We start from the raw sequence: 14,357 nt of genomic DNA on the forward strand, positions 1-14,357 counted from the left end.
GAAGCATTAAGTTATGTTTTATACGTCTGTTGTGTATGATCCATGTGTCCTGACTACTACTCCATTTAACCTCTCTGTATGTGCGTGTCTGTATGTCTGTCTGTCTCTGTGTGGGTGTCTGTCTCTGTGGGTGTGTGTGTGTGTAGGAGCTGTTGCTGTCTGGGATGCCAGAGATCGATGTGCAGGACTGGCACAGGAACACAGAATACACCAGTGGCTATGACCTGGAGGAACCTGTCATCCAGGTGAGTTAGCTCTCACCAGGCAGGACTCTTTTTCATGTAACACCACCTCATCAGAGCGGAGGAACCTTTTTACTGGAACACCTCCAAATCAGAGAGATGTACCACAGGCTTGGCAGATCCTACAGAGATCTTAACACCACCTCCCAGGCTGGCTTAGTGGTTTAAAGTTGATTCTCTTGTCAGATTATCTTATCTCACAGTGGTTTTCATTTGGTTTAATGTGGATTCTCTTGTCTTGCAGTGGTTCTGGAAGGTGGTAGAAAGCCTTACCCAAGAGGAGAGGGTCCTACTGTTGCAGTTTGTCACTGGCAGGTGAATTTCTAATAGTGTGTGTGGCAGGTGAGTTTCTCACAGTAATTCCCTCATAAGAACTGTCCTGTCTAATTCCTCTCTCATGTCCCTGTCAGTTCCAGGGTACCCCATGGTGGCTTTGCCTTTCTGATGGGAGGTAGTGGCTTACAGAAGTTCACTATTGCCTCTGTACCATACACATCAAACCTACTGCCTACCTCCAGCACCTGGTAAGGACCACACACACATGTCACTTACACATGAGAGAGAGCAGCATGCTGACAGAAAAAGCACTAGAGGGCAGTATGGTTCCTCTGACTCCTTTGCCTCTGGAGTCGTGTGTGTGTGTGTGTGTGTGTGTGTGTGTGTGTGTGTGTGTGTGTGTGTGTGTGTGTGTGTGTGTGTGTGTGTGTGTGTGTGTGTGTGTGTTGCTTTAGTGCACTGGTATAGAAGAGGGGGAGAGGGAAAAACAGGGAGGGGTTTCTGCATGTTGGATAGAAAGGACAGGTACTGTAGTTCTCATCACTGTAGGTCTATACTTTGGCAGGTAGAAATCACCACTGTACTGTATACTACAGCAGCTGGATATGAGACATAATGATATGCCATCAATCTGCAGTGAACCACAAGAAACTACATTGACCATGATGTTCCTCCCACAGCATCAACATGATGAAACTCCCAGAATACCCCAGCCAGGAGGTCCTGCGGGACAGGCTGCTGGTCGCACTGCATTGTGGGAGTTACGGATACACCATGGCGTGACGCTGGCTGCAGCTGCGTCTCAGCGGGACTCCTCTGGTCCATGCACACGAGAGTGTGTGTGCGTGTGTGTGTGTGTGTGTGTGTGTGTGTGTGTGTGTGTGTGTGTGTGTGTGTGTGTGTGTGTGTGTGTGTGTGTGTGTGTGTGTGTGTGTGTGTGTGTGCGCGCATTGGCATGGACACATCAGTGCAAGGAATCCATCCAACACTTCCTAATCCAAACATATTTCACCTATCTATGTGGCATATTTCACCTATCTATGTGGCAGTTTGTTTTAGCTGGGTAGATTTTATTCTACAGCCAGAGCTAGCTATGATTTGTATAAGATAAACAAGCTCCCTGTCATTTCAACCTAATTGAAGGCAAAGGAAATGTGATACCCCTGATTTCACTCTGAACTGCCAAAAACATGTTACCATGGTCACAACAACAACTTATCCACTAGACTGGCTGCACAGCATCCCTCCCACGGCGTGAAGCCAGTCAGCTGCCTTCCTTTTAGTCTCTCTCCTTTGTCATTCTTCTCCTGTAACATGGTAATATGGAATGATCTGGTTGGTGTGTATTTCAAATTGAAGGGGGAGTCTATAATGATATTACTGTAAGAGGCTGTGGCCAGGTGGTTTTACATGTGTTTACCAGGGAGGTAGTCGTAAAAAGGTGGCAAAGATTCTAGCCTGCAAGTAACATAAACACTAATGCAAAAATGGCTAATTTGTCCTAGGAATAGGTACATAAACGATTCCCAAAATGAATAGAAGCGTTAACGGTGCTTACAGGTGTTTACCCCCTGCTACAGTACATCCCTGATCTTCACTGCTGCCTAACCACAACTCCCTCACCCTATAAGGTGCATGTCTCATGGCTCTACTTTGTGAGGTTCTTCAGTTTAGTGTCATTCTGTTGTTTTTCTGTCATCTGCAGCTGTATCTCTGTCCTTGTAGTGATCATCAGGGCCCAGTTTTTCAAAAGTTATCTATCCGGATTTCGCCTATTGGATAGGATTAAATGCATAGAAATAGAACGAATAGAACAGACGAATCAGCGACTTCTAGTCATTCTATTTCTATGTATTTAATCCTATCAGGTTAGAAAACTTTTGGAAAACTGGGCCCAGTAGTCAGTCATCCCTTTCTATTGTATCTGACTGGCAGGACTCTCTGGGTGCATCCCAAATGTATCCATAGTTCCTGTATAGTGCGCTACTTTTGACCAGAGCCCTATGGGCCCTGATCAAAAGTAGCGCAGTATGAAAGGAATAGGGTACCATTTGGGATGCAACCTCTGCTTACCATGTTGTATTTCTCTCAGCTCAGTCGAATTGAAGGTTAGAGGAGCACTACAGTATATAGAGCTAATTGAAAGGTTTGGTCAGCAGTGCCAAAAAGGAGAGCCAGTTTGATTTTTATTGCTTTTTTGTTTTTATCCTACCTGAACATTATGGTGGAACATGTTCTAAAAAGGGATAAGAATCATATCATGACTTGACATATCATGACTTGACATATCATGAATGTAGCTAAGAAATGTTTTATTCTTGATCCTTGATTTAAATGACTCTACTTCTTTACAATGATGTGGGAATGTAAATACTTATATTTCATATTATTTATCACTATTGTTTTAAATGTATGACTTGTTTTGCAATTGTAATCAGATGTTGTATTGTATACAGAGCCTTTATAGATATTTCTGCAAATTACTCAAAAACAAAGTATGTATTTTACCATAAACATAATACATTGTTTAAACTTCGAGATTGTATCCCCCCCATACATAAACTATTAGTGAGTGATTGTGGGAGAGCATTGAGCAATTCCCAAACTTGTGTGAGTGAGGGCATGCTGGTAAAGTGCATAGTGGGTGGAGTTGTGTGTGTGTGTCTGGACGTATGTTCCCTCAGCATGTGCTGTGTTTGGTCACAGGCTGAGATCAGCAGGGCTACCTGTGCTAAACGGTTTCCTCAGCACTCTCCCTCAAACACAACCTCTTTTCCATCTCTCTCAGACAGACACACTGTGACCAAAGCCACATTCTAAACACACATCTTATGTTCTCCATAGCAACGCAGCATCCTCCATACAATCTGCCCTTCCAAGCTCTACCTTAAACACAGCCTGGCTGGTTCACCATGGCAACGCCAAAGTCTGGTTGAGTACACACACACAGGCAGCGCAGCATGGACAGGCCCAGGGCTGGCTGAGATGTGGACCCGGCATATGTCCCCTTGACAACCCAGAGAGAGAGTGAGCAGGCAGAATGTAAAAGTGGTTGAATATGTGGGTAGAGAAAGAGTGTCCATCACATTCTACCACATATCTTCGCCACACTAACATACACTCTCATTCATTTAATTGAATTAGCTAACTATTCATCCTCACCCTCCATTCTCTCCTCCTTGGACACGTGTGACACATTCAGGCGATAACACAGTACACACATACACACACTGCTTTAGACACTGTCAGGCGATACCACTGCACTATAGAGTAGATTCTGACCTTTGACCTCCAGAGTTCTTCATCTGGCTGGTTGAGGTTTTTCTGATTGCTCTGTGTTCTCAGACAGAGATAAATGCACTCTTCTGGCTGGCCTCTGGAGTTATTACCTCTGCATCCGCACATACTGATTACATCTGCTGTGTTCACCCTTTCTCTGTTTCTTATACACACACAACCACTGACTGCGTACATGTCCTCTACTACAGAACAAACTGCACAAAGCAATGAGGCTGAAAATATGGTCGTGTAGATTGTCACTCCCCTTCGGCTTGTTCTAGTGCAGACACTGGGGCATATTTCACCCAGCAATGACCTGCAGGCAGAGCGCTACAGAGAACTATCTTCACGTGGACAGATTTTGGGGTGGAATCAGCCCTCTCACTTCGCCTGTTCCTCTGCTATAGTGTACAGTGCCTTCAGAAATTTGTCATTGGCCTACACCCAGTACTCCATAATGTCAAAATTGGAAGATGTTTTTAGAATTTTCTTCACATAATAAGTTGCATGGACTCACACTGTGCAATAATAGTGTTCAACATTTTTCAATGACTACCTCATCTCTGTACCCCACACATACAATTATCTGTAAGGATCCTAAGTTGAGCAGTGCATTTCAAACAGATTCAACCACAAAGACCAGGGGGGGTTTCCAAATACTCGCAAAGAAGGACAACTACTGTATTGGTAGATGGGTGAAAAGAAAAGCAAACATTTACTATCCCTTGGAGCAAGGTGAAGTTATTAATTACAGTTTGGATGGTGTATCAATACACCCAGTCACAAAAATACAGGCATCCTTCCTAACTCAGTTGCCAGAGAGGAAGGAAACCGCTCAGGGATTTCATTGTGAGGCCAATGGTGACTTTAAAAACAGTTACATAGTTTAATGGCTGTGATAGGAGAAAACTGAGGATGGATCAACAACATTTTAATTAGTCCATAATACTAACCTAATTGACAGTGAAAAGAAGGAAGCTTAAATAATCAAAATATTCCAAAACATGCATCCTGTTTGCAACAAGGCAACTAAAGTAATACTGCAAAGAAATGTGGCAAAGCAATTCACTTTTTGTCCTGAATATAAAATGTTATGTTTGGGGCAAATCCAATACAACACATTACTGAATACTTCTCCACATTTTCAAGCATGGTGGTGGCTGCATCATGTTGTGGGTATGCTTGTAATCGTTAAGGACTGGGGAGTTTTTCAGGATAAAAAGAAAAGGAATGGAGCTAAGCAGAGACAAAACCCTAGTGGAAAACTTGGTTCAGTCTGCTTTCCACCAGACACTGAGATTAATTCACCTTTCAACAGGACAATAACCTAAAACACAAGGCAGGCCTAATCTACACTGGAGTTGCTTTTTTAAATATATATTTTTTTACCTTTATTTAACCAGGCAAGTCAGTTAAGAACATATTCTTATTTTCAATGACGTCTGGGAACAGTGGGTTAACTGCCTGTTCAGGGGCAGAACGACAGATTTGTTACAGTTTTGACTTAAATCTACTTGAAAATCTATGGCAAGACCTGAACATGTTTGTATAGCAATGGTCAACAACCAATTTGACAGAGCTTGGAGAATTTTGAAAAGGATTATGGGAACATTTAGCACAATCTAGGTGTGGAAAGCTCTTAGAGACATAAAGACTCTAAGAGTCTTTAATCACTGCCAAAGGTGCTGATACAAAGTATTTGACTCGGGGGTGTGAATACTTTATGTAAATGAGATATTTCTGCATTACATTTTCAATACATTTGCAAACATTTCTAAAACATTATGGGTTATTGTGTGTATGAAGAAAATGCAGGCTGTAACACAACAAAATGTGGAATAAGTCAAAGAGTATGAATACTTTCTGAAGGCACAATTTGTTTTATCAGGAGCTAAAATGTCTGACATGTTGGTTAATGACATCACAAGCAGCTCTCACCATGCCACCCTAACTAACTGTCCCTCTGATTAGTGCTGGAGAATATATTATTATTAAGCCTCAGCTTGTCCCTGCGGTCCCTCTTATTCAATTATAGGTGAAAGTCGAAAGGGGGTGTGTTGTCGGTATACTCGCCAGAGCTTAGTAAGCATTTAAAAGGCAAAGACGTAATGTACTGTACTTAGACAGTCAGCAGTATATCTCCAGCTGATTTATATCGACATGGCTCACCTGGGCGATGTAATTTATCCTGGGTAGAGTATCTGGGCTACACATGTCTTTGTTACATTTGATGAACGGTGTGTTATGTGCTTACAATTAACAGCAATATGCAGTGATAGAACTGATTCAGTTTCCTGATGTTTATACGCAGTACATGTTTGCCAGCATACAGCCTTTCTGTACAGTATGACAACTCTGAATGAGATACAGTAGGGAAACTCCGAATGAGATACAGTAGGGCAACTCTGAATGAGATACAGTAGGGCAACTCTGAATGAGATACAGTATGGCAACTCTGAATGAGATACAGTAGGGCAACTCTGAATGAGATACAGTAGGGCAACTCTGAATGAGATACAGTAGGGCAACTCTGAATAAGATACAGTAGGGCAACTCTGAATGAGATACAGTAGGGCGACTGAATGAGATACAGTAGGGCGACTCTGAATGAGATACAGTAGGGCGACTCTGAATGAGATACAGTAGGGCGACTCTGAATGAGATACAGTAGGGCAACTCTGAATGAGATAAAGTAGGGCAACTCTGAATGAGATACAGTAGGGCAACTCTGAATGAGATACAGTAGGGCAACTCTGAATGAGATACAGTAGGGCAACTGAATGAGATACAGTAGGGCAACTCTGAATGAGATACAGTAGGGCAACTCTGAATGAGATACAGTAGGGCAACTCTGAATGAGATAAAGTAGGGCAACTCTGAATGAGATACAGTAGGGCAACTCTGAATGAGATACAGTAGGGCAACTCTGAATGAGATACAGTAGGGCAACTCTGAATGAGATACAGTAGGGCAACTCTGAATGAGATACAGTAGGGCAACTCTGAATGAGATACAGTAGGGCAACTCTGAATGAGATACAGTAGGGCAACTCTGAATGAGATACAGTAGGGAGATACAGTAGGGCGACTCTGAATGAGATACAGTAGGGCAACTCTGAATGAGATACAGTAGGGCAACCTTTGAATGAGATACAGTAGATGTGAATGAGATACAGTAGGGCAACTCTGAATGAGATACAGTAGGGCAAAAAGGTTGCCTTTGAATGAAGGAGATGTGTATGCGGTGGCAGCAACTGTTACATCCCACTGGGCAAAAACTGGTAGAAATAACGTTCTTTCCATGTCATTTCAAGCAAAAAACTGTTATGTGATGTGAAGCAATGTGGAAGACTAATTGGGTTTGCAAAAAGTCATCAACGTGAGGGCATTTCATATTTTTTTCACCAGACTTTTAACCTAAATCCAATGACTTGGTGAAATGTTTTGTTGATTTTACGTTGAATTCACATTAGTTGACAGCTCAACCAAATGTAAATAAATACTAGATGTTGAACTGATGTCTGTGCCCAGTGGGATAAGATTGAAGATCTTCAGTGTCTTGACAAACAGACATGTTTTCCTTGACACATCGAAGACATTCATCCTCCTCCTCCTCCAATTCTTTCCTCAGCTACTCTGAAGCATGTTGAATAGGCAGTGTTGGCAAAGGAGGTACTGTATAGTATGTGCAGTAAGGCTATCTGTGCCTCCGCACCCTTCTCTCCCTCCTCTTCCTCCCTCCCCATTCTTCCTCCCCGGGCCCCAGTCCCCTGCCGTGTGCCTCATTGAAGCAGACTGCAGCTCTCACGGCCGTTTACTGAGATTGTGCGGCAGCCCTAACGTACTCTGGCACCCTCGTTACAGGAGCTGCTTTCACTCGTTAATTCACTCAGCGCTCCGCCAACAAGCCAACGGAGAGGTGGGGGGAGGAGTGTGTGTGTGTGTGTGTGTGTAAGAAAGAGTGTTGTGTAAGAAAGAGAGTATTGTGAGAGAAAGTGTGTGTGTGTGGGGGGGGAGGGGGGGCAGGCAGAGTACTACCAGGGAGGATAGGGGGTAGGATGCTTGCCAGATTGTAGCGTTTTCAATGCCATTGAATATTTAGAGTGTGTCAGCTTGTGTGAATAGAGCTTGTCATTCTGCATGTGGAGTGCATGTTTACCCAGAGTGTCTCCTGTTGGCCAGGGGCTCACATTATTTCACTGATGTTTTAACTTATACACAATGAGGAGCAGATCTATAATATTCTGGTGTCTATGAATGGAATTAGTCCACTGCTCCACCAGGAGCTAGCATGCCATGTTGTTTTACACATTCAAAGCTGTTCATTTTAGTCTATTCAAACAGACTGCCTTTCAAAGGAAACAAGCACTCTCTAAGATCAGGTGTGGCCAATTCGTGGGTGCGGAACACTCACCTGAACACACTTAATAAGATAGAGGATGGAGAGTGTTTTGTTCTGTTGATGCTGAAAACGTAATGTTTATGTTTTTAAATAACATTCTTAGAATCTTCTCTGAATGTTACTGAAGTGTTCTTGTGGAAAGGTTGTACGCAAAATAACCATAGGACTGTCATGCTCTCACCAAGCTCTAAGAAACATATGGGTCTCAGAACGTTATGTGTTAGCTGTGGTGTAACTAAGAATATTTTTGAAAGGTGATATAAACTGATATGTGTCAGTCATTCACAAAGCAGCAGATTTCTGTCTAACCAATAGTCTGTGGCCAGAGAATAGTTATGCAATACTGAAGCAGGTAGGTAGTGACCTCAAGGTTGGGGGGATTATGGGAACACCGGAGGGCAGAGAGAGGCAGGGGAGGTGATGCCGGGGGCTGTTTTTCTATTCATTTCTCTCTCCATCTCTCTTCCTCCCTCCCTCATGACTGTGGCCTTAAAAGAGAGGTCAGGGAAATGGTCAGGGTTGGAGTTGGTGATTTTTCTGCCTGAGAGCACCATGAATGGGGCACCCCATCAAACAGCAGATAAACTACTCCATAATATATTTGTGTGTGTGTGTGTGTGCGCGCACAAGCATTAATGCACATGTCTGTGTGTGTGTGTGTGTGTGTGTGTGCATGTATTCTTGTGTAAATGTGTGTGCGTATGTCTATGTGTGTTTGCTATTCACATTCTCCCACATTTTGGCCTACCTCTCCTTATTTACACATTCATGAAAACACATCAATGCCTGAGCTGAGTCGGTGGGTCAAGAGGCCAAAACGCTAACCGTGTTTCTGCGTTTGAACTCCCTACACCTCTGTTTGACTTTGGCTCTGATGTTGGCAGTTGTGAGCGCGCTTAGTGTGTTTTACGCTCCAACGCACAACCTCCCCTTCATAGCAGCGGTGCTCTGGGCTCCTCTCAGAAGGGTTCTGGAACACTGACATACAATATTGATCTGGCCATCCCATCCTTCCAATTCCTTGTCAAAAAATCACAGAGACCTCTGAGGTCCTCCATAATCTTTTCCAGAGTTCTGTTGGGTTTTTTCTTTGCTGTCTGTACTGTAATTGGCTTTAGTTCAGCTTGCTTTGTTGTTTGGTTCTTTTTCTTTTAGTTGTGGGTCATACAGTTGAAGTTGGAAGTTTACATACACTTAGGATGGAGTCATTAAAACTTGTTTTTCAACCACTCCACACATTTTTTTGTTAACAAACAATAGTTTTGGCAAGTCGGCAAGGACATCTACTTTGTGCATGACACAAGTAATTTTTCCAACAATTGTTCACATACAATTCACTGTATCACAATTCCAGTGGGTCAGAAGTTTACATACACCAAGTTGACTGTGCCTTTAAACAGCTTGGAAAATTCCATAAATTATGTCATGGCTTTAGAAGCTTCTGATAGGCTAATTGACATCATTTGAGTCAATTGGAGGTGTACCTGTGTGTAACGGCTTTCTTCCGTTGAAGGAGAGTCGGACCAAAATGCAGCGTGGTTAGTTCGATACATCTTTAATAAAGGAAAAACACGAACAATACAAAAACAACAAACGGAAAATGTGAAAACCTATACAGCCTGTCTGGTGACAACTAACACAGAGACAGGAACAATCACCCACGACATACTCAAAGAATATGGCTGCCTAAATATGGTTCCCAATCAGAGACAACGATCACCTGACTCTGATTGAGAATCGCCTCAGGCAGCCATAGACTATGCTAGACACCCCACAAAACCCCATGACAAAAACGCACCACAATAACTCGTGTCACACCCTGGCCTGACCAAAAAAAATGAAGACAAACATACATTACTTTGACCAGGGCGTGACACTGTGGATGTATTTCAAGGCCTACCTTCAAACTCAGTGCCTATTTGCTTGACATCATAGGAACATCAAAAGAAATCAGCCAAGACATCAGAAAACAATTTGTAGACCCCCACAAGTCTAGTTCATCCCTGGGAGCAATTTCCAAATGCCTGAAGGTACCACGTTCATCTGTACAAACAATAGTACAACAGTATAAACACCATGGGACCACGCAGACATCATACCGCTCAGGAAGGAGACGTGTTCTGTCTCCTAGAGATAGACGTACTTTGGTGCGAAAAGTGCAAATAAATCCCAGAACAACAGCAAAGGACCATGTGAGGATGCTGGAGGAAACAAGTACAAAAGTATCTATATCCACAGTAAAATGAGTCATATATCGACATTACCTGAAAGGCCGCTCAGCAAGGAAGAAGCCACTGCTTCAAAACCGCCATAAAAAGCCAGACTACAGTTTGAAACTGCACATGGGGACAAATATTGTTCTTTTTGAAGAACTGTTCTCTGGTCTGATGCAACAAAAGTAGAACTGTTTGGCCATAATGACCATCGTTATGTTTGGAGGAAAAAGGGGGATGCTTGCAAGCCGAAGAACACCATCCCAGCCGTGAAGCACGGGGTGACAGCATCATGTTGTGGGGGTGCTTTGCTGCAGGAGGGTCTGGTGCTCTTCACAAAATAGATGGCATCATGAAGAATGGAAATTAGGTGGATATATTGAAGCAACATCTCAAGACATCAGTCAGGAAGTTAAAGCTTGGTTGCAAATGGGTCTTCCAAATGCTTGGAGTCATTATCCATAATTCCACAGTTGTGGCAAAATGGTTTAAGGACATCAAAGTCAAGGTATTGGAGTGGCCATCACAAAGCCCTGACCTCAATCCTATAGAAAATTTGTAGGCAGAACTGAAAAGGCGTGTGCGAGCAAGGAGGTCTACAAACCTGACTCAGTTACACCAGCTCTGTCAGGGGGAACGTGCCAATATTCAACCGACTTATTGTGGGAAGCTTGTGGAAGGCTACCCAAAACGTTTGACCCAAGTTAAACAATTTAAGGGCAATGTTACCTAATACTAATAGTGTATGTAAACTTCTGACCCACTGGGAATGTGATGAAAGAAACAAAACCTGAAATGAATCATTCTCTCTCCTATTATTCTGACATTTCACTTTCTTAAAATAAATTGGTGATCCTAACCTACCTAAGACAGGGGATTTTTTGCTCAAATTAAATGTCAGGAATTGTGAAAAACTGAGTTTAAATGTATTTGGCTAAGGTGTATGTCAACTTCCGACTTCAACTGTACATATTTTATGTTTCGAACTCTCTTTAGTGTGTTTTGATCTTGCCTGTCTTTGCCTTTGCTGCACTTTTTCAGGTTTATGATTCCTGATTTTTCTAAATCAGTGAAGCCCACACATTGTCTTTTGACAAACTCTCTTATGTCAGAGAGAAGAGAAGAAGTTAAAGGGAGCGAGTGAGAGAGAGAGGGAAAGAGGAAGGGAGAAGGGGGTGAGGTAAGGACAGGGGTTTATCATTAGCATATCTAAGGAGAAGGTAGAAGAAAGGGATGGAACGTCCTATTTTGCTTTTTGACAGATAACAGTCTAAAGCCCTGTCTTGTTTTCAAGCAATAACAAATATATACCCCTCCCGTCTTCTTTCCCACCTCTCTTGTTTTCCTGGGAGAAATATGCTTACTCCTGGCGAACAGGGGGAACAGAGGAAGACATATTGTCCCGTGAGGAGCCTTGAAGAGCTCTTTGATACATTGAGATTATTACAGGGCTCTGACAGATTTTCCTGCTTGTGTGTGTGTGTGTGCGCGTGCGTACGTCCGCGCAGAGCCGACTCCAGGCATAAGAGACATAAGCAGTCGCTTAGGGACTCTGGCCGCGAGGGGGCCCTGACCAGGAACTCAGTCAGAGTCTCAACGTAATATTGAGAGTAAGAATAGTAGACTATAGAAGGTGCAATTTAAACATTTGGTTGTGCATCAGCAGGTTTTCTATTGTTATGTCACTCAATGAGCCATGTCAGCTAACAATTTTTAGATGGTAAGTTAGTCTAGCCAGCTATCTAAACTTCTAGTAATCATACCCACCAGGCATGCAGGGCGTGTGCCCAGGGGCCCTGACCTCCAGGGGGCCCCCATTGATTTTGTTAGTAATTCTCATTCACATATTATATTAAGATGGCATAAGTCATGGCAAAATGTGTAGAATTGCAGGAAATTAGCTTTAAAACTGCAAACATTTCTCTCGACCCCATGGCAAAATGTGTAGAATTGCAGGAAATGTACATTAAAAAGTCAATGTTTCTCTCTGCCGTCAATAGGTGGGTCACTAAAATGCTTGCCATCCATTTGTTGGAGACTTCCCCGTTGTCAGTCATTCTGAGTGTGGAAAGCTAAAAGAAATGCTGATGAGATTTTGGAGGTCTGACTCCTCCGAGTTTTTGGCAGTCTCAGAGAGTTTGCTCCGATCGTTCACCACATGAAGTGATTATGCTGCAAATGGCCCTTTTGTTATCTTGGGGAGCCAGTCAGTTGTAAATAGCTGCAGAGTTATCTGGGCAGCACAGTCAGTCGGAGAGGAGACGAGTAATTGGATAATTAATTTAGTCTTGGACAGGTCAAACGGATTTTCCTCATCTGCTTTTCCTTTCCGGCGCTCGCTCTGTGGCAAGGTTTCCAGGACACATAATTGATGTGTGTGTGTGTGTGTGTGTGTGTGTGTGTGTGTGTCTGTGTGTGTGTGTGTGTGTGTGTGTGTGTGTGTGTGTGTGTCTGTGTGTGTGTGATTGATGTGTGCCATGGATGGATAATTACAGCGCATTCATCTCCCCTCACCCTCTCTCCCTCACTCTCTCTCCCTTTCACCCTCTAGACATGTAGGATGGATAATGATGATGACATGAGAGGTTGTTTCAAATGACATGTCGTTGTTTCAAACACACACTATACCATATTTAAAGGGATAGTTTACTCAGGATACAAACTAACATGATTTTCAACCTACCTTGGCTGCAGTTGAGTCAAGAAGGCAGTTTTGGGATTTTTAGTTTCCTTTCAACACTTAATAGCCATATTTGGTTACTGTTAGCAATCTCAGTAACACTTAACATTAAACTGTTCTTGTGCCTGTGTAATAATCTGTCATTACTTTTGGAGCAACATTTTATTAGCATGTTGTTACATAATGCTTTGGTAATTGCATTAGAATTGCATAGCAATGAGCTGAGTTTTTGTAACAAGGGGAATAGTGACTGTTCATTATTCCACTTCTGTCATACCTCCATTATTATGCAATTATAAAGCAATTTCCAAAATCATATGTATCACCAATGTTGTTATTGTAATAATCACAAGGTTAGTATGTCATGATATGACGAAATCAAATGAAAATGTTGCTCTTGCTTTTTTTCACATGTGTATTTTTTTGTGATTTCACATAAGTTTTGTTTTGGAGTGTCACTGAGTGGATTCATAGGAGCATTGCCGATAATCACTGGAGTGTAACAACGGGAGGAACCAGAACAACTCACAGCCCGATTGGCACACCGCCCCTTGTGAGAATGCAGGTACAATCATTCAGATGTATTCCCATTGGTTCACTGCATATTGAAGCCTGTATTTAAAGCCTTGCAAGAAGCAGCATCGGGGAAGAACCGCATGGCCGCCTTTCGTTCCAGTTCTCTGCTGCCTGTGACTGGAACGAATTGCAAAAATTGCTGAAGTTGGAGACTTTTATCTCCCTCACCAACTTCAATCATCTGCTATCTGAGCAGCTAACCAATCGCTGCAGCTGTACATAGTCTATCGGTAAATAGCCCACCCAATTTTACCTACCTCTTCCCCATACTGTTTATATTTATTTACTTTTCTGCTCTTTTGCACACCAATATCTCTACCTGCACATGACCATCTGATCATTTATCACTCCAGTGTTAATCTGCAAAATTATTATTATTCGCCTACCTCCTCATGCCTCTTGCACACAATGTATATAGACTCTCTTTTTTTCTACTGTGTTATTGACTTGTTAATTGTTTACTCCATGTGTAACTCTGTGTTCTGGTCTGTTCACACTGCTATGCTTTATCTTGGCCAGGTCGCGGCAGGGTGACCTAGTGGTTAGAGCGTTGGACTAGTAACCGGAAGGTTGCAAGTTCAAAACCCCGAGCTGACAAGGTACCAATCTGTCGTTCTGCCCCTGAACAGGCAGCTAACCCACTGTTCCTAGGCCGTCATTGAAAATAAGAATTTGTTCTTAACTGACTTG

At 42.7% G+C, this 14,357-nt stretch overlaps 1 protein-coding gene across 1 annotated transcript in view; it reads left to right on the plus strand.

The window, feature by feature from the left end:
* LOC124005997 (E3 ubiquitin-protein ligase HACE1-like) overlaps positions 1-3,054 on the plus strand; it is a 31,254-nt gene extending 28,200 nt beyond the window's left edge. The window contains 4 exon segments of the mRNA XM_046315655.1: positions 147-245; positions 487-557; positions 653-766; positions 1,199-3,054. Coding sequence (XP_046171611.1) covers positions 147-245; positions 487-557; positions 653-766; positions 1,199-1,301 — 387 coding nt within the window. The 3' untranslated portion in view covers positions 1,302-3,054.
* The last annotated feature ends 11,303 nt before the right edge of the window (positions 3,055-14,357 follow it).

Source organism: Oncorhynchus gorbuscha, linkage group LG19 (genome assembly GCF_021184085.1).
Source record: "Oncorhynchus gorbuscha isolate QuinsamMale2020 ecotype Even-year linkage group LG19, OgorEven_v1.0, whole genome shotgun sequence".
Taxonomy (NCBI): domain Eukaryota; kingdom Metazoa; phylum Chordata; class Actinopteri; order Salmoniformes; family Salmonidae; genus Oncorhynchus; species Oncorhynchus gorbuscha.